General features: G+C 48.2%; 6 protein-coding genes across 6 annotated transcripts; 3 read left to right on the top strand and 3 right to left on the bottom strand.

The window, feature by feature from the left end:
- Positions 1 to 1,189: 1,189 nt before the first annotated feature.
- BKA67DRAFT_539692 (uncharacterized protein) lies at positions 1,190 to 1,977 on the bottom strand (the record flags this gene model as incomplete). The annotated part of the gene is made up of 2 exons (XM_046100681.1): positions 1,190 to 1,695; positions 1,788 to 1,977. The coding sequence occupies 2 exons, from the start codon at positions 1,975 to 1,977 to the stop codon at positions 1,190 to 1,192; spliced, it is 696 nt and encodes a 231-aa protein (XP_045954367.1).
- A 789-nt stretch (positions 1,978 to 2,766) lies between these two features.
- Positions 2,767 to 4,395, bottom strand: BKA67DRAFT_578770 (heterokaryon incompatibility protein-domain-containing protein). Its single transcript, XM_046103719.1, has 2 exons — positions 3,913 to 4,395; positions 2,767 to 3,847 (listed from the first exon to the last, which is right to left on the bottom strand). The coding sequence occupies exons 1-2, from the start codon at positions 3,937 to 3,939 to the stop codon at positions 3,086 to 3,088; spliced, it is 789 nt and encodes a 262-aa protein (XP_045954366.1). The 5' UTR covers positions 3,940 to 4,395; the 3' UTR covers positions 2,767 to 3,085.
- Positions 4,396 to 6,826: 2,431 nt separating this feature from the next.
- BKA67DRAFT_539690 (Hsp90 co-chaperone AHA1) lies at positions 6,827 to 7,867 on the bottom strand (the record flags this gene model as incomplete). Its single annotated transcript, XM_046100680.1, has 2 exons — positions 6,827 to 7,498; positions 7,562 to 7,867. 2 exons carry the CDS (start codon positions 7,865 to 7,867, stop codon positions 6,827 to 6,829), a joined length of 978 nt encoding a protein of 325 aa, XP_045954365.1.
- Positions 7,868 to 9,134: 1,267 nt separating this feature from the next.
- BKA67DRAFT_662605 (uncharacterized protein) lies at positions 9,135 to 9,922 on the top strand (the record flags this gene model as incomplete). Its single annotated transcript, XM_046108035.1, has 2 exons — positions 9,135 to 9,597; positions 9,645 to 9,922. 2 exons carry the CDS (start codon positions 9,135 to 9,137, stop codon positions 9,920 to 9,922), a joined length of 741 nt encoding a protein of 246 aa, XP_045954364.1.
- BKA67DRAFT_399799 (heterokaryon incompatibility protein-domain-containing protein) lies at positions 9,844 to 11,601 on the top strand. The gene is made up of 2 exons (XM_046096673.1): positions 9,844 to 9,926; positions 9,977 to 11,601. Exon 2 carries the CDS (start codon positions 10,048 to 10,050, stop codon positions 11,491 to 11,493), a length of 1,446 nt encoding a protein of 481 aa, XP_045954363.1. The 5' UTR covers positions 9,844 to 9,926; positions 9,977 to 10,047; the 3' UTR covers positions 11,494 to 11,601.
- A 1,310-nt stretch (positions 11,602 to 12,911) lies between these two features.
- BKA67DRAFT_523544 (major facilitator superfamily domain-containing protein) lies at positions 12,912 to 14,354 on the top strand (the record flags this gene model as incomplete). The annotated part of the gene is made up of 1 exon (XM_046098484.1): positions 12,912 to 14,354. The coding sequence occupies one exon, from the start codon at positions 12,912 to 12,914 to the stop codon at positions 14,352 to 14,354; it is 1,443 nt and encodes a 480-aa protein (XP_045954362.1).
- Positions 14,355 to 17,639: the final 3,285 nt, after the last annotated feature.

Below are 17,639 nucleotides of genomic sequence, written 5' to 3'. Positions count from 1 at the left end.
TGTTCTTTGTCGTTGTCGGCATTCGCTCATGTCCGGCTTTTACCGGACTAAGAAGGCCATGCCACATGTTTCACAGTATATATAGTCAGCCATCCATATTGAAAGTTAAGCCGATCATGTATAATCCATTACCTGAGTGTTCTCGGCCTCAGCGGCTTGTTCTGAGGGGAGTATAGTTTTCCGAGCAAAGTATAAAGATAAATAGGAAAGGCTGAGTATGCTGGCTGCTGAATCTGCAGATGTAAGACTTTATGCATCCAGTCAAGCTACAGCCCAAATAATGAGTTCCAGCCTATGAAATGAATCGACTTGAAGCCTTTCATAAGATGCCCTTCGTGGACAGAAATCGACTATATAGAATACTATTACGCTATGGGATCCCGAAGACAAGAATCTTTCAGTCGAACAAAGTCGCGGAGCTCTTTGGGCACTTCGGATACCCACTCATCGTATATACCAACATAATCCAGATGAAAGAGCGTCGATTTAGCCCAGGACATTGAAATTTTATGGCTAGAAAGGTGGATTATGCAATCGTGCAAGAAAACAATGACACGCAGTCTCACATGAGCACGGACATATGTCGTGTGGTTGAAATAGTGGAATGGAACACTGATAGAAATGGGTTACTATTATATTAAATTAATTCGCTTTGATTCTCCATAAATGGATCAACGATAGGAGATGTATAGTCCAGCTGCCGGGGATGGTACTTCGGCATATGGTGATGCAAGAACCCTTGAAGTAGTTCTTTTATATCGTTGAACGGCAAGGCACAACCGGAAATATGACGATCGTGGATTAAGGCAACGGGCAAGAGTTAACTCTCTTATCTAGCTAGCCGCATGAGTTTTGAGAAAATGTATCAGGTCTCGGCATGAGCGGCCTCCTGAGGGAGGAAATCCGAACAGTTTTATTATCCTAGAGACGATGTCCAGAGAGATACTATAATATTCAGTCCAATGGAACTGATATGGTGGCAGCACATGAAGTTATTAAAGCGGATTTCATAATGCGTAGAGCATTGAAGAACGCCAACATCATCCCGGTAGAGGCCACAATCAAGTTCCAAGGTGGTAGACGGCTACCACATATCCCCTGACTAACCAGGACACTCTCTGATCTCTCTCGTATCGCCCTAATTCTCTGGACCTAAGTCTTCGTTCTTAATGGATTTCTCGGGTTCGCCTCACTCGCCATCTTCCTCCAGCTCGGCTTTTACGCAGGCCTTCACCTGATGTCGACGAGTGTGGCGATTGAGGCTACCTGTCGTTGTATACAGCTGACCACAGCCAGGCCACAAACATTGAACCTTCTCTGCATCATCGACAACATGCTTGATGCTTGGTTTGTTATGCTTAATCAGATGACGATCGAGATCGCGCTCGTCAACTGCTTCAAACCTGCATCCTGCCCAGTGGCACTTGGTGCCCACATGAACCTCTAACAGGTGCTGTTTGAACTTCATCACGTTACTGAAAGTCTTCGAGCACTCGTTGCAGCTGTAGATGAGCGTTGCAGCAGCTCTGCCACCTGAGGCGGTGGCGGCAGTCGTGGCAAGAGACGAAGCAAAAGCGGGCGAGGCAACAAAAACCGTAGTTTGAGAGTATACCTGGGCTTGACCAATGACTCCAGATACTGTAGGCAGGCTAGGAAGGGGTTTGCGCGGTCGAACAGGCGGAATGGTGGGATTGACTGCTGAGATGTCAGGCTGGCGATTTCTATCTGCCGCTGGCTGGCAGTATCTTGGCAAATCAAGCAGATATAAGAGCCATAATCTCACTTACCTTGAGGCCTGAGGGCGTTGCGCTGGTCAATGACACTGAACATGACTTTGAGTTCCGACGAAGTCAAAGTCTCATCCTCAGGTGTCTCGGCAACGTAGTCCTGGTCAGTGGGCGGTTCGATACCTTCCATGTGACAAAGCTCTAGGATGTCCTTGTTCACCAGATCGTAGGTTGGTGCGACATTCTCCATCTTGTCCATACACGGAGGTTCTACGAAGCTGTCAGTGATCGACTTCCCCGGTACTCTCGGTGCTCTGTATACATACGAACAGCTGAGAGCTAATTCGACCGGTTATGACAGATATCACAACTGCTCTGTTGCTGGCTGTAGGCTGTCGCGATTGTAGTGATGGTTGCACTACTTGGTGGAAGGTTGAAACAGTTCACAATGAAATCCAACAATGTGGGATTATTGTGGGAAAGCTTTGCCTAGAATTTGAATAAGTCGTCGAAGCAGGGCATTAAAATCCATGCACAAAACTCATCGAGCAGCCACAATTCCGTCGTGTGAAAAGCTTCATCCACGACGTTTAGCACTTATTCCGTCATTCAATAAGGTGCATCCACGATGCTTAGCACATGTTCCGACATGTATAAAAGAAGCTTTATGTACAGATTAGTAACTTGACAAGTGAAGTTACGTTCAACTAAAAATATAATGAAGTTTTGTGATGAGGTTCCCCAGTTATGGCGTTGGGACAATGGCTTTTCGATGAGATATGGCTAATTCTGACCAAGAATGGTTTCGATCGCGACCATATAAGTCGTGAAGCATCGTATTTTTATTTTTTATTTTATTTTATAAATTTTGGCACTCAATCAAGCAGTTTATCAAGTAATTCAACACACATGCTGCCGCACTCACTCTTGATCAGCCCACATAATTACCAGCACGTATTACAATGGATTTATTAGGCAGTCTCAGATTCATAGTTCAATAATTATAACTTGTAATCATAGTTTAAATCATTCAAACAAGCTCCCATTTCCGTCTTGGCAACTCATTCCAAAGCTCTAAAGTCATGACTGTAGCCTTATAAGAAGCCCGAACTCTTGTCCTTTCATCCATGAACACTGGCCAACAGTACACCAAATCTTCACAAGAATTGGCTTTGCAACGGGGCCAAGTATATGGCACTATCAACTCGATTTCCTTTAGTTTACCCTGCCCACCAGTTCTCTTATTTTCCATCTTCACTTGATAAAATTCTTGTCCAATCATGATCAATAGCGGGAAAGTCCACCTCCTAATGAGAGACCCGTCATCCCAGTCCTTGGTTTCGACGGGAGCTGTGGGATCATATCTCACTATTGTAGTCTCTGTGTAAAATACCAGCGCTCGGTGTTGTAGTGGCCGCGACAGGCGAATTTCTTTGGGTATGTCGTCCTTCACAACTTGGACCTTTGATATAATTGTCAAACTGTCTCTCATCCACCGAGTCAATAAGAGGTGTGCCCAGAACTATCAGCAGCCGCTGTTCCGGTCCGTCCCGCGTGCCCTGACGAACGCCAGGAAGACCGCTGTGTGCGTCTGTTCCAGACGCGGCAAATATTGTTAGATCAGCCTCCGTGTAGATAGCGTTCATCTTTTCGACCATATCCAACATATCACGGTCGTCATCTTGGATGATACAGAGGCTATCAACCCAGAGGTACGCGAATTTCAGCCTAGCGCAGACAGTCATAGCGTCGGCGATGGTGGTCGGCGGTGATGACTTCTCGAGGCTTCCGGGTGTTTTCAAATGACGAAGGTTCTCTTTGACCAGTTTCAAAAAGGTCGCTGTTCCCCAGACGTAACTGAGTGCGGCAAAACTTGGCCGTGGTCCTTCGCCGAACTCCTTAATGCACATGGCATTAATGTCGACAAGTCGAAGGCACGGCACCCTGCTGAATGTCCGCGGCAACTTACATAAGGCGTGGTTTTCCAGGCACATGCAGCACCACGAGTTTATTAACTCGAAATCGATCAGTAACTCTCTCTGTCGGCCGAGACGCTTGTCGAGGCTAGCTGTTTTTTCTATTGCCTGTCTTCGCTGTGCTGTTGACTCCAAGCTGTCTGCCTTGGATATGGTCAGCTCCTTGTCGGGCTCCTCCCTTTGATCATGACTGGAAGGTAGCCACAAACTAGATCGATCCCATGGCTGGCGTCCATTATCAGGGTGAGTTGAAACCCTGCGTCCAGCTGCAGTCCGCTGCAGGATGATACGCAAGCCAGCGGCGGTACTGACTTCAAGCACTGATCTTTCGAAGGGTTTTCGGATGACAAAATCGCAATTGTCCGTCACGTAAAATTCAATTTTGAAGCAAATAGTGGTGTCATTTATGTCTTTGTGGTTTGATACCTCATTGCGAAGGCGATATTCGATCAGTTCTGCTAGTTGAGGACAGAAGTTGCACGTTGGGGCCTGGGAGTATAACTCCTGTAGCGTGTTAAGATACACGGGACCTTTGCGGCCCTGCGGTGAGCGGTAATGGCGAACCACCCCCACTGTTTCGAAGTCGATCTCATCACATAAATGCATCGAAAACAGAAGGTACAAGCCCCGGCACGAGAATTCTATAAGAAGATAATATTCCCATGGTGTTTTATCACAAATGTAGCATTACATTAACAACTTGTTTGCAAAATCTAGTGCGGTAATCTTTGAATTTATATCGTGTCGACCCCCACACTTCTTATTACACTGCCTCGCCATAGCCACTGAGCATATTATGACTGTCTTATTAACGGTGTGATGCCTAAGGCTAAAGTACAGAGCCATAAATAAAGGTGGAAAGCTACGCGACCACGTATCCGTATCTCGCGACAATGGCTTTTCGTTCTTTAGCTTTTCAATTTTCATGATATGCTACTCAATCTTTTAACTTCGCAGTGAAATTGAGCAGCCGCTGATCCTAATAGTGAAGCAGCAGATGTGTCAAGTAGGAAGCCCGTGACAGTGATGTATCAGTTGGACTTCACGCGTCGTCTTATCTACTTCAACCAAGTTGGCATCCCATTTGAGCTATTCTTTTTCTAATCAGAGTGACTCATCGCTCGAAAATCAGGGCTTGGCCTCCAACCATTTTGAAAATGCTTGTTGGTGTCGAGTGTTAGATGTCGGGCGGTAGCCGTTACCCACTGGAACACCATTCAAGCAATCTTCTTGTACTTTTTGAGCCAAATCCACCGGAGATAATTTCTAAATACTCCAATTGAACCTACTGAAGTATTTCTTAGGGAATTGATTATGTCGTCTTCGCATACTTGAGAGCAGATTTCGTCAGAGGAAACTGGCTGCTTTATCAGTACATTACAATATAACGACACTGGACTTAGTCATCTTAAAATAGACAAAAGATCTAAGGACTCCGGAAACCATGTAAGAGACAAAACATCTCAGCCCCCTGAGTCGTCAAAAGTGAACGTTGATCCACTATAGAAGACGAACTTCACTGAACATCAGTGGTCGTCATGATGGCACTTTATGTACAAACGAAAGTGTACAAAGTGGATATTTACAAGCCTTGGGTCGGCCCTTTTGATATTTTGTCCAGCAGACTCTCATGGTTTAATCTGAGTTGGCCTTGCTGGTAGTGCTCATGAAGATATTGCTTCGCTCAGGTGTCGATGTCGTACGCGACTGGGGTACTCTCCATGTATATATGTATCAAATCTGAAAGTTAGGAGGTGAAATCATTGGCTGTTCATTTTCCCACAATCATGAGCTTTACCATGGTATCACGGGTTTGAATGTGGCTTTTAGCACCTCAAAGAGAACTTGTCGTCGGTGGTGGTCACACCCGCCCACTGCGTCAATAACGACAAAGCATCTCGAGAGTGTATTTAGCCTCACCGGCAGAAGCTTCATCAAGTTTTGATGTAGTCTAGAGCAAGTAGTTCCATCAACACGTTCGGCTGCTGTGGCCAGCACATGAGACGAATCGAGCTGATAGTTCGCTGATGGAAGATCAAGAGCTTGTCCACTGGTATTTGTCCCTGAGTGCGGACCTGGATGCCTCCAGCTTATCGGAGAATTACCATGATGCGACGGGCCACTGGCCGCGCGGCTAGACACGTCAAATCTCCTAGGTTAGTTGACCATGGCGGTTCTGTCCTGGATGGTGCTTCAATTACCCAGGCATCTTGTTTCCACAAACTTGGTGTACCGGGGCGTGTGGATCTTGTCCAATTTCTCTTGTATCAAGACGTTCCCGTTGACGCGTTATACATGGACAGCCGCAACGAAATGTCCAGTCATATGAAGCTATGCTCTTAGAGTTGCAGCAGGTCTTGATTCTGCGCCACAATTGCTGCAGCCAAGCATTCTGTGTCCAGCCGGACTAGCTCCTCACGTGTGCATCGCAACCGTTCACATCGGAACCTGACGCCAACGACTTAGCTATACTTAAACCGCTCCAATCCCCTTCCCCCAGCATCACAATGGACGGTTGAACCTGCATATGCTGCTGCTGCGCGCTTTCTTCGCTGATGATTAAGTGAATCTGAATGTGAATCTGAATGTTAACTCATGATGATTAAGGCTCTCTGCATATATGGCGAACCTAACGAAATCAGCAATGGTTCTTGGGCCAACAGGAAGGGGGAGAGAGATGACGGGCAGCAACGCAGCAACGGGAACCATGTACGTGTGGCTGATAAGCCGGCGCTAGAATATTAAACTGCCGATGCGAACCAGTGACAATGATAATTTGATTTTGATAACCATGTAGCTCATCAAGGACAAGTGGTCTCCCAACTCATGACCGTCAACAAGGTTGCGCTCCTAGGACTATCATTCATCCGTTTGTGCAAATCACCGGGGAACATGTAGTGGGTGCGAAGTTTGCATGGAATCTTGGTAGATTTATTGATGTACACTCTTGTACTTGGCCGCTTATTTTCCAAAGCGACGTGACTTCTATCGTAAATCGTGGTCTTCCGTTGTATATCATTACCAGCCTGGATGCTGATAAAGCTCCAAAATATTACCTGCGAGGCAAGCTGTCTACCAACGCGGTTCCTATACTCCCCAAACGCCTCGTCTAAATCATCACTTTCATAGAATCGTGCCAAAGCCAAAGGTTGTCTTGATGCTTCGGACGTAGTACTCGTTCCAGTTACGCTTGGTCACATCTTCCTGACCAACGGGGACGCCGGTCCAGGTAACGCGCATCACAGTAACACCGTCGGAATCGTTCTGGTCGAACTCAATGACCTGCTTGGAGAAGTGACCTGCAGGCCACTGGTTCAATCTCCAAGTCTGAACGATCTTCTTGTTTTCCTCAAGTTCAACGTACTCGCCAGAGACGTTACCATCAAAGATCTCCCACTTGCCACCCTGCTTGGCGCCCTCGAATTTCTTCGGAGGAGCGCGAGTGAAGGCAGCAAGGCGTTGAGGGTCAGTGAAGGTCAGGAACAGCTGCTCAGCGGTGGTCCTGAATTCTTCTTGGTCTGACACGGTGGTGGTGTTCACAACGCTACCCTTGTTGTTTTGTGTGCCAGATGCCTCTGTCTTGGCAGAGGCACCGCCGGGCTGGTGCAACTTGGGGGTGGAAAAGCCGCTGGATGGGTTAGAGCCGGCAGCGTGCTGAATGTCCTTGCCGTGCTCGGCAATCAGGGCAGGAGTGAGCTTGAGGAACTCCTTGCGCAGCTGGGGAACGAGCTTGGAGCGAACCAAGTCCTTCACAGGCTGCTTCTCCTTGCTGTCGGAGTGGATGTCGATGTCGAACTGGGTACAGGTTAGACAAATTGCGCTGTTGCTCTTGTTTCAGGCGGATAGACAGATACATACCACGAACTCGGCTTCCTCGGTGTCATGGGCAACCTCGGGGACCGTGATGGTGCCGGAGACATCTTCGACGTCGGGGGCAGCACCTGAATATTCGAGGACGAGCTTGACGTCGAAGATTGTAATGACTTTGCCCTTGCGCTGGCTCACATCGACATCACCATCCATGCTGACGACTTTGCTGATCTTTGCGCTGACACCGCCCTCTTCGGCCGAGACCTTGACCAAGTTCTCGGCGAACCAGGCCTGAGCCCACTCGCCTGCATTCTTGCTGACCCAGTGCCAGTTGTTGGGGTTGTGTAGGACCATGTTGAGGAGTAATACTCTCGATCGTATACTAGGAAATCTGTGATTACGCAGGTATCGTCAGCAAGAGATGGGACAGATCAAGCCAATCGAAGCGGCGGAGGAATTGCAAGCGTAATGTGGAAATAGGATAGTTATCAGAGAAAGGTCTTTAGACCACAGCATTTTGGTCATCAAAGGAGGGAGTACAAGTAACCCTATGACTGGTGCCAGCTGGGTATCTCATCATATGGACGTGCAAGGTCAAGAATCGGAACTCTTGGAAGTGGTGGATTGTGTGTGTGACTTACCAGTTGGTGGGATGTCGTGTCGCAGTGTTGAGTGTTTCTATCCGTACATAGGCAGACAGTCTGGTCTGTTGGAGTGGTTTGAGGTGTAAATAGGAAGACAGAGAGAGGCAAAGGCGAGAGCGGAAGCCGGATCGGCAAAGGGCACGAAGGCCGCAGTGAGGTAGAGTCAAGGAAAAGCAGGAGCAGGAGCAGTCACTGCAAAATTCTAGAGCTTTCTGAAGGTTCTTCTGCAAGCATGAGGGGCAGTGTGGGAACGGCGAAAGCTTTTTCCTGATTCGTCGCCCACCTAGCTGTGCTGCTTCCTATTAGCGGGCCACCACCATCCCAATCCACTTCCGCTCGGGCTTAGACTAGGTTAGACTGACCTCGCATGCATACTGTAGGTACTAGGCACTCTGGCACTGTAGGTAACTTACCAATGCATTGCAATCGACGCTGGGCTGATCAAGGTGCGGGGGGCCTTTCTGCTCTGCCACATTCGGATACCACCAAGGTTAAGGAGTTACTGCAAACATCTGGAATGACTCTTATGCTATGGCAGGACCTCGTGTCGTTTTGTTTCACATCCCTATTTCGTCCTTGTTGAAACATGACTGCAGATCTGGCTATACCAATCCCGACTTTGCCTCACCCTCATGGCCTTCCATTTCATGCTACGGCAGAGAGCCAGATCTTCTACGCAAAAGCTCATCTTTTCGAAAACTTGCTTGATTTGACCATATTCATACTGAAAAAGACCGCCCATATGCCTGTTCTCGACATGCAAATGATGCACACACATGCATGTCAACCAGCAATTGGGTAGAGCTTTGGCGCACTTAAAACCACTCCAGATCATGCTTGCGAGGCTCCCTCCTTTCAATTTTATCGCTGTTAGAATTTTCGTCAATATCCATTGCGAAAACAGATTAGATATTGGACTCTAGGCGGTTGAGTACGACTTTGCAAGCCGTGAATGTCCAGCTGCTCTGCCTCTGACCATGTCGCACGAGCACCCCGCCTCCGCTGATGGGTCTCATTGTCAACATGGTAACTCTTCGATGAATAATCATCCCAGAGCAGACCTAGATCCAGCTAATCTCGAGGAGCCTGAGTTAGACGGTGGGAGAGCAGACAGTGATGAACCATTTCCTTGGATCAGGTTGGGACAGGCTGACGGCAGTGCGACGACAGTTGACCAATTGTTCAGACATGCAAAGTCACTACGGCTGTGCAAACTATGTGCAACCATCGACCTCGAGTTTCTCAGGTCTCGCGCCACTGAAGAGGTCATTGGGAGCATCGCTGTTGGTCACGTTTGCGTTAATTCTCCTATTTTGGACAGCAAGGCGAAATCGTGTGATCTAGGCACTTTCTTCTCTTGGGCCGCCGCCCTACATTACAGAACCAAGAAGCGTGAAAGTGTTGGGTGGCACCGCGCCAGTCATGCAGAGGAGGGTTTTCGTACGCAGAAACTAATCCTGAGACCTAGCTTCCCTGCTTCTATACAGCTGCAAATAGCGGGCCAAAATTACCGAGCACGCTGGAATGGGTGACAATGGCCGAGCAGCCATCGACTTTTGACAGCGATGACTCGATCAAGGCTACCACCCACGAGCCCATTCTGGGAAGTCTGATTGCTCAATCTCAGTCTCTGAAAGAGGCGACGATGCGATGGAACCAATTGCGGAACAAAGCTTTTCTACTAGAGCCGCCCCCTAAATCTTATGCCGCGGCAGCTGTTGGTGTGAGACCGTTGATAGCAAATGACATCGATATCGCTGTTTAAATCGGTCAGTCTTCAGAGGATTTCACTCATAATTGTCGAATTAACTTGTAACAGGCTCACCATTGGCTACACATATATCTAGAAGAGTCGTTCATCCTGGGGGATCGCGACAAGCAATACTGCAGATGCGCGAATGGATCAGCGCGTGCGACGGAAACCACATCTCCTGTAATATCCTTTCAGAGACGCCCTTACCGAACCGAGTGATCGAAGTCACCAATCCGGTGCGCCTACGAATCTCAGCCGGGATGAGAGCGAAATACGTGACTTTGAGCCACCGATGGCGTTCCAAGCCCTTCCTGCAATTAACAACCTCAAACATTGATTTGCTGCAGCAAGGCATCTCACTAGAAGGACTACCAGAGACCTTCCAGGACGCTATTCAGGTTACGAAGGAGCTCGGCATCCGCTATCTTTGGATTGACTCGTTATGTATTGTCCAGGATGATTTGAACGACTGGAAGCGAGAAGCAAAGCGTATGGCCAGCATCTATCAAAACTCGTATTGCACTTTGGCAGCAACGATGTCACACAATGGAGAATCATTCTTGAATCAAAACGTGAATGGTCAATCACCTGGGTACGCTTTTGATATTGATAAGAAAAACCCGGCCGCCGGTCAATTCTACATGGTTCAAGTGGTTCTTCCGGATCCACGTAATCAAATCCGCGATCAAGAACTCAATCATCGTGGGTGGGTCTTTCAAGAACGTCTGCTCTCAAAACGGCTTATACATTTCGCTCGGCATCAGATATACTGGGAATGTAGTACCGAAGCTTCATCCCAGGACGGCAACATATTTAGCAAGGTTAACTTTGCTGATTTTCTTTTCCCACTGCCTGCGCTTGCCAAGGCTCTTACCCCTCACAATTCTCGGCCCGTATCTGAAGCAGAGATTGACCGCCTATGGTTGCACATTGTCGAACACTACTCTGAATGCCAGTTCACCAACGAGCAAGATCGTTTGCCAGCAATTTATGGTCTCGCTAATTATTTGAGGTCGTTCAACCCTAGGAGGAAGTATATTGCTGGACATTGGTTCGAGTCAATCAGTGGCCGCATCCCGCCTACGGTATTCTGGATCCCGGCCTCACCCCCAGGAGAATCCATGAGACTGCCTGGGCCATCTTGGTCCTGGTCTTCCTTTCTCGGTGGAGTTACATTTCAGGGTTCGTCGGTCCATGTAGAGCCCGAGCTGGAGAGTTGGGAAACAATCCTCGATGAGGAATGGAACCACGACGTGACACTCAACATTCGAGGCAAGATTCGCCTATTTAGGCTCGGATCCTCAGCCGAGGGGTCACGATTGTCTGCATTGCTTGCGGAATCTGAAAGTGGGGACGTGCCACCATCTGTTGCGGGCAATATCACCTTGGACTACCCTGGCCACAAGCCGCAATACGCTCACTGTTTATATCTAACCGAAGACTTTGCGGGATATGTGAAGATGCTTGCGCTGGAAAGGACCACTAAACCACACACATATAGAAGAATCGGAATTGGCTCGATGTCGCAGCAATTTGCTTGGCTCTTTCGATCAGTGCCGGTAGCAAGGCTCGTACTAATATAATAGTCTATCACTTCCAAGGCACGACTGGCCGGCACCTTAAGCTTAATTTCTCTAGGGTCAGCTTGAGCCGGCTGGCTCGTTCGAGAAGCCGGCGGTTGTCAAAGCATCTTCATCAACTGCTATGTCCGTAATAACCCTTTTTATTGCATCCGGATTTCTCGAGCGATTATTAGACCACATGGCTCACCTTCTACTGTCTTGTTAGTTGATGCCAAACTCTTTTAACCGTGGCCCTCGACACTCCAGGCTTTGCCTTCCTGGCCGAGATCCAACATCCGTCTGATTTGACAAAGTATCTTAGCCATCCCTGGTGACAGGAACTGATGTGCCTTTCTCTTTATTGTTGGATGCCCGCATTTCAAGAGTCTTGAGGATACCTTGAGCAACATTCATTCTGATCTCGGCATGCAGTAGCCAGCCAGCCGTGAGACGCGGCTGCCTCGTCCGTGACCACTGGAAAGAGGGTTTTGCCACCGCAGTGATGGTCGACATTCATTCTGTTAGATTGCTTTGGGAGCTAGTAACCCCTGCTGAGCTTGGCACTATTCGCTGTCTTTGACAGAGAAAGCGGCATTGCCGAAATATTGGGCGACTCAGACATTCAACAGTAATAGGCAGAAACACAGCTGTGGAAGTGGTGATGTAGTCAGTACTTCAAATTCATGGAAAACTTTGAGTTGGGGGCCGCCCGTAGTCCCAGACTATCAGTCAGTGAGCAACCAAACCAATTTTGATATGTGAAAGATGGGCATGGCGATTGTTGAAGGTTAATAGCGATCATGAGGGCCGGCGAATAAAGTGTATATCTTTTAAGATGCGATGTTGAGGTGCACACATTTACACATTCTTCACGTTTAGATTATCTTCGCCTGCCGGTCATGGAGTTTACATACAACCGATACTAGCCCCATCGTCTTAACTGAAGAACAACGGAATAAACATTGATAAAAGCCACCGTTTTCAAATCAATCTTTGCAGAATATTATCGTACAAGCGTATTGATGAATCACTCGAAGACCCCTCCCGTTCAGTCACGGTCCGTTGGGTTTGAGGGGGACCAGCACTAAACCTGTGGCACACTTACATTTCCCAAGCTGATGCCGCTTCCACCAAAGAAACAAATACTATGGCTGAGCAGCTGGGCACAATTGTCATGCTCAGAGCGAAAAACTTATCTTTTGTTCGGCAAGTTGAAGAGAATAAATGTTTATGAAGTCTAAGGAATTACGATGGCGATTGTCACTTTTGAGGTATATCAGCCAGCTCAGTGCTATGGCTAAGCGCTAGCCGCCCAGTAGTCTATGTCGTCACCAACTCGCGGGTTGCAGCCTGCTGGCCGTTGCATTATGCTGTTATATTATCGTCCAGTTTCCTTCTGAACAACTTTCGAGAATTCCAAAGATGTATAGGCTGCCATCATGCCTCACTCCAATGAACATACCAGGTTGCTCCAGGATGACAATAGCGATGCAGAGGTGATTCGCTTCGCCGACCATGACCACGACGATCCCAGGGAATGGCCTCTACACTGGAAGTACATCCAGGTTCTTTTGGTGTTCTTCATCGGCCTTATCCTTCCGATGGCCAGCTCAATGTTCGCACCCGCCATCGATGACATTGCTGAAACGTACCAAGTCGATAAGCAACTGGTCCTTGGCGGACAAGCCGTTTTTGTCTCCATGTTGGGCATCGGACCTCTCTTCTTCGCGCCCATGAGTGAGACTTTTGGAAGGAGAAAGGTCTACTTGATCAACATATCTCTGTTTTGCTTGAGCCAGATACCTTTGGCATTGGCACCAAACATCGAGACTTGGCTTGCTTTCCGTTTGTTATCGGGCTTGTTCTCGAGCGTAGGAGTCGCCAACGGCGGTGGTACCATCTCAGACCTATTCAAAGCCTCCGAGAGAGCTACCGTTTCCGGCTTCTACTTCCTTGCGCCCTTGCTAGCACCCACCTTGGGCCCTTTCTTTGCCAGTCTTATCCTCATGGCACTGGAGTGGCAATGGATATTCTGGGTACTTTTCATCCTTAGCGCATCCTTATTCATCGTTTGTTTTCTTGCACTATTTGAGACGCAATCCAATGTTGTTTTGCAACAACGCAAGGCACGACTCGAGAAACAGAATCCAAGCAAGAAGTTCAAGCTGGAGGGGATGTCTGATCAGTCACTCTTCCAAAAGGTCGCCCAGAATTCGACGACCGCTACCAAGATTCTCTTTTACCAGCCGATCGTCATGATCATTTCAGTGTACCAAGCACTTGTCTTTAGCTCCGTGTATAGCCTTTACAGCAACTATACTACTATATGGTCAGAAGAGCCATACAACTTCGATACCATCCAAGTTGGATTGGCCTACCTTGGCCCGGCTGTAGGTTTTCTCGCTACCGCCTTCATAGTTGTCCCTTTGATGGATCCGATATATAAAAAGATGCAGTATAGATATAATAGCGTTGAAGGTAAGCCAGAGTATCGTTTACCGCTATCGAACATAGGAGCCGTGTGCCTCCCAGTTAGCTTGTTCTGGTTTGGGTGGGCGATTGAGAAAGAGCTTTACTGGACAATACCCCTGGCTGCAACCTTGTTCTTTGGTGCGAGTCAGATTTCTATCTTCAACTCTTTCCAAAACTACTACATTGATGCCTTTGAGAGTAAGGCGGCCTCTGCTTTGGCTGCAGGTGCTTTTTTGCGGAGCTTGGTGGGCGGAATCGTGCCATTGTTCGTCCCGAGGATGTTTGAAAGTCTCGGCTATGGACTAGGCTTCTCTGTCTTTGGTATTATCGGCATAATTTTGATGCCAGCTCCATTGCTATTTATGCGGTATGGTGCGACATTGAGGGAGAAGTTTGCTGTTGCAGAATAAGGGGTCAAATAGACTGTAAATCGGCGAATCCACAACCTAACTGGTTTCGCAATCGCTCAATTTTAATCAAGTCGATCTACTTCACCCTGCTGCACAAACCTGATGATAAGCTGAACGCAATCCATACCTCGATGGTGGTGACGCGTCTCAATCATTTCCCAGGTTAAATCCGCCTAGAAGCCGTGTCCCATCATGGCTCGCCTACTAGGGTCGATGAATTGTGGAACTGACCAAACTTTCAAAGTCACCACAGTAAATTCTGCGAATCCGTGGCACTAGAGTTTGAAATCCATAAAACTGTTATGCTTTAGCACATCGTGAATGTGCAAAGCGAGACCGAGACCGAGACCGAGACCGAAGCGGACTCTGTTTACTTTTCTTTGGTGTTACCAGGCAATAAAATTTGAACCAAAGACCCGCAGGATGCGAGCACTGGATTTGTTTAATAGCAAGTTTCCCATTGAAGTTGCAGGAAGATTTTCTCCCCCCAAGGGCTCACTATTCGAGCGACCTTCATCCTAAATATTTATCACAAGTGCCTGTGATAAAGGGCAACGACCAGGATGAAGACGGCGTATCACTCATTACCAACGACACACTAGCCGATTACGAGAGCGACACCATGGATACGTAAAGCAGAAACACACAGTGACCTGATGCTGGAAAATCTCCCGGCTACCACGCCGTCAGCACTGACTATGCATTCGACGATCGACCCCGTGCTATCGCTTGGGTATTGGCGTGGTCATACCTCGCTCAGGGAATGAGAGAGCCTCGAATACACTAGAAATCCTACTGAAATCAGTGAGCATGCAAGTGATACCTCAACAACAGGGCGATCTCTAAACATTCTTCTTTAGTGCCACCCGAACACGATAGGGTTCCTTTTCAGGGCGTTGAGGTTCAATGTGCTCTGAACAACATGTGCGCCACCAATATCACCGCTTGGGGTGGCGTAGAAGCAACGTCAAGATGGCCAGAAGTCGATTGGGAGTTTGCGGATATCATGTCTTCCTACCAGACCAACTCCGCCGCGATCAAGAATTTAACCGTCAGCGGTTCGCACAGCTACAACAATTTGACCCACTCCCCACCCAGACTTCTGGACCGAAACCTGACATTCGAGATGGGCGAATATTTTGAAAGATTGATATCGCGGCCGGATTCCAAGCTCAGAAAATACTTGAATGCTTTCATGATAGTATCCTAACCCCTGATCAGCTCCTGAACGGTATGGTTATGGTGGATGAGCGCACGGTGTGAAGACCGGGCGAGAAGAAAGCTCAATGATTATAGGAGGCGGATATGACTTGTCGACCACCATCTCTAGATCGAATTCCCGATTATCATTCAGGCAGTGTTGCATTGTGGCTTACAGTTTGCATACTTCGTGAGAAGTTTACTGGATCGAAGAGGCTGGGTGCATCAATGCATTACTGCTTGAATGAAGACCGGGTTTCGTGGTGTTCACCAGATATAATAGGCTAGGCAAGAAAAGCTGGATCTCCACCTATGTACTGTCGGGACATTTGCACCACAACCCTTCTGGCACTACATAGGTGTAGGTCCAGCTTCTCTTACCTAGCATATTTGATATCTTCATGCCGGATGGGTCTAGAATTATGGATTCCTATCGACTTAGTGTAAATTCAACTTTGATGCATTATCTCTGCCATTTTGCCCGCTCTAGATGCGCGTCTGCCTTGAAGCCGAGCGTGAAGATGGCTTGACTTGATGATGACGCTACCAAGGGCGAATACATCGCGGGGGCCCTCCAAGCCCTCATATATTCTATTAGAAGTATTGCAAAGGTCAAGTACAGAGGTCCAGTACTTCAGCGAATCTTCCGAGGCCGACTTGGTGTGCTTGGGGTCAGGCTGGAAGTCATCTGAAGCAGGTAAGTATCGACCATAAAGTGGAAGGTCGGAGTATCGGTCATTGGTTGGTATTTTTTACCGGGTTGACTTCGTATGGGTTCATGTTGAAGGCCAGTTGATAGACTATGAAGGGTTGCAGGTTTGCAGTGAAGGGACGCAAATTCAATGGTGAGGCGTGATGTTCTTCGCGCTCCCTCAGCTCGAGGTTTCTACGGCTGGTGACCGCCTCTCGTGGCTGAAATATCGTCTGGACTCTGGGACACCGCGCCTTTCTCTAGAAGGCCTGGTAATGCTAGCTGACTCCGAGGTATTTTCGTTCGGGCAGAAGAGAGGGGAAGCGATATGGTCTTGTTTGTAATGTGCCACAGCTAGGCGCCCTCGCCAAAGTCCTAGAGGACGTGCCTCTCCTTTGGCTTGGAGCGTTATCATCTGTTGAGGGTAGATCTCGGAATGCGAATGTCCATGCCATTGAGGTCTGAGCGTTGGAGCCAGAGATTCTATGAGATGTTTCTCATCTGGCTCCTGCATGGGTTCGCGATTGAATATAGTCGCTTCTGATCAAGCTCCTGGATTAGATGTGGGTCTACATTTTGTTATCTGCATGTATTCGCCTATGGGTGCCGAAACATACCGCAAGGAGTCTGCAAGGCGTTGTTCGAGCTAACTAGTCCGGAATTTGTGATGCCGGCGCACGTCAAGCAACAAATGTTGCTATTCTTGAAAACGCGTGGGTTCGGTTGGCGAGGAACAGCTGTATCCATGTTCATGCAGGCCCGCATGGAAGTTTTTAAGTTATCGATACCATATTTCTATCAAGCCCATGACTCGTCAATGCGGGCAGAAAGGCGACTCGGAGTGCGTGCTATTTGGAAGGTAATTTGCCCGCTCAACAAACGGCATCCAGTGCGGGGATTACTGACCTTCAGCTCTGTCAACGAATCATGATTGTCATGGTCACAGGGGCTAGAGCTCCCCTAAGCGCTGGAAGTCCTCATTGAGCGACCTGAAAAGCCTTAGCCAATTGGCATCCGCTGTTGCCTTTGAGCATCTAATTATAGATGATACCCCACCTTGATGAAAGGACGGTTGATTGGCCAATCGCCACAGGGCCCCTGGCATCTGCAATTCGGTCCCGCGTGCCCCCATTTGTTCAGTTATGCTTGGACCTTGCACGTTCTCTGCCACCCCAGCCTGGATGGAGTCACACTCCAGGCCTTCCATATGGGCCTGCAGCAGCGTGCAGCCAGCCAGAACTCAAGCAAGCCAGTCTGCGCGTTCTCTTGTCTTGTTGATGTGCTTACATGCAGAAAAATCGCATGCGACAATATGTTGACTCTATTCGGCGCTCAATTGTAACGCTACAAGGCGGGCTGGTGTTAGCATGACGGGAGCTCCCACGGACCCTTAC

The sequence above is a fragment of the Truncatella angustata genome (assembly GCF_020726525.1).
Source record: "Truncatella angustata strain MPI-SDFR-AT-0073 chromosome Unknown BKA67scaffold_8, whole genome shotgun sequence".
Lineage (NCBI taxonomy): Eukaryota > Fungi > Ascomycota > Sordariomycetes > Amphisphaeriales > Sporocadaceae > Truncatella > Truncatella angustata.
Note: the sequence above shows the minus strand (reverse complement) of the source record. Positions and strands in the feature narration are given on the sequence as shown.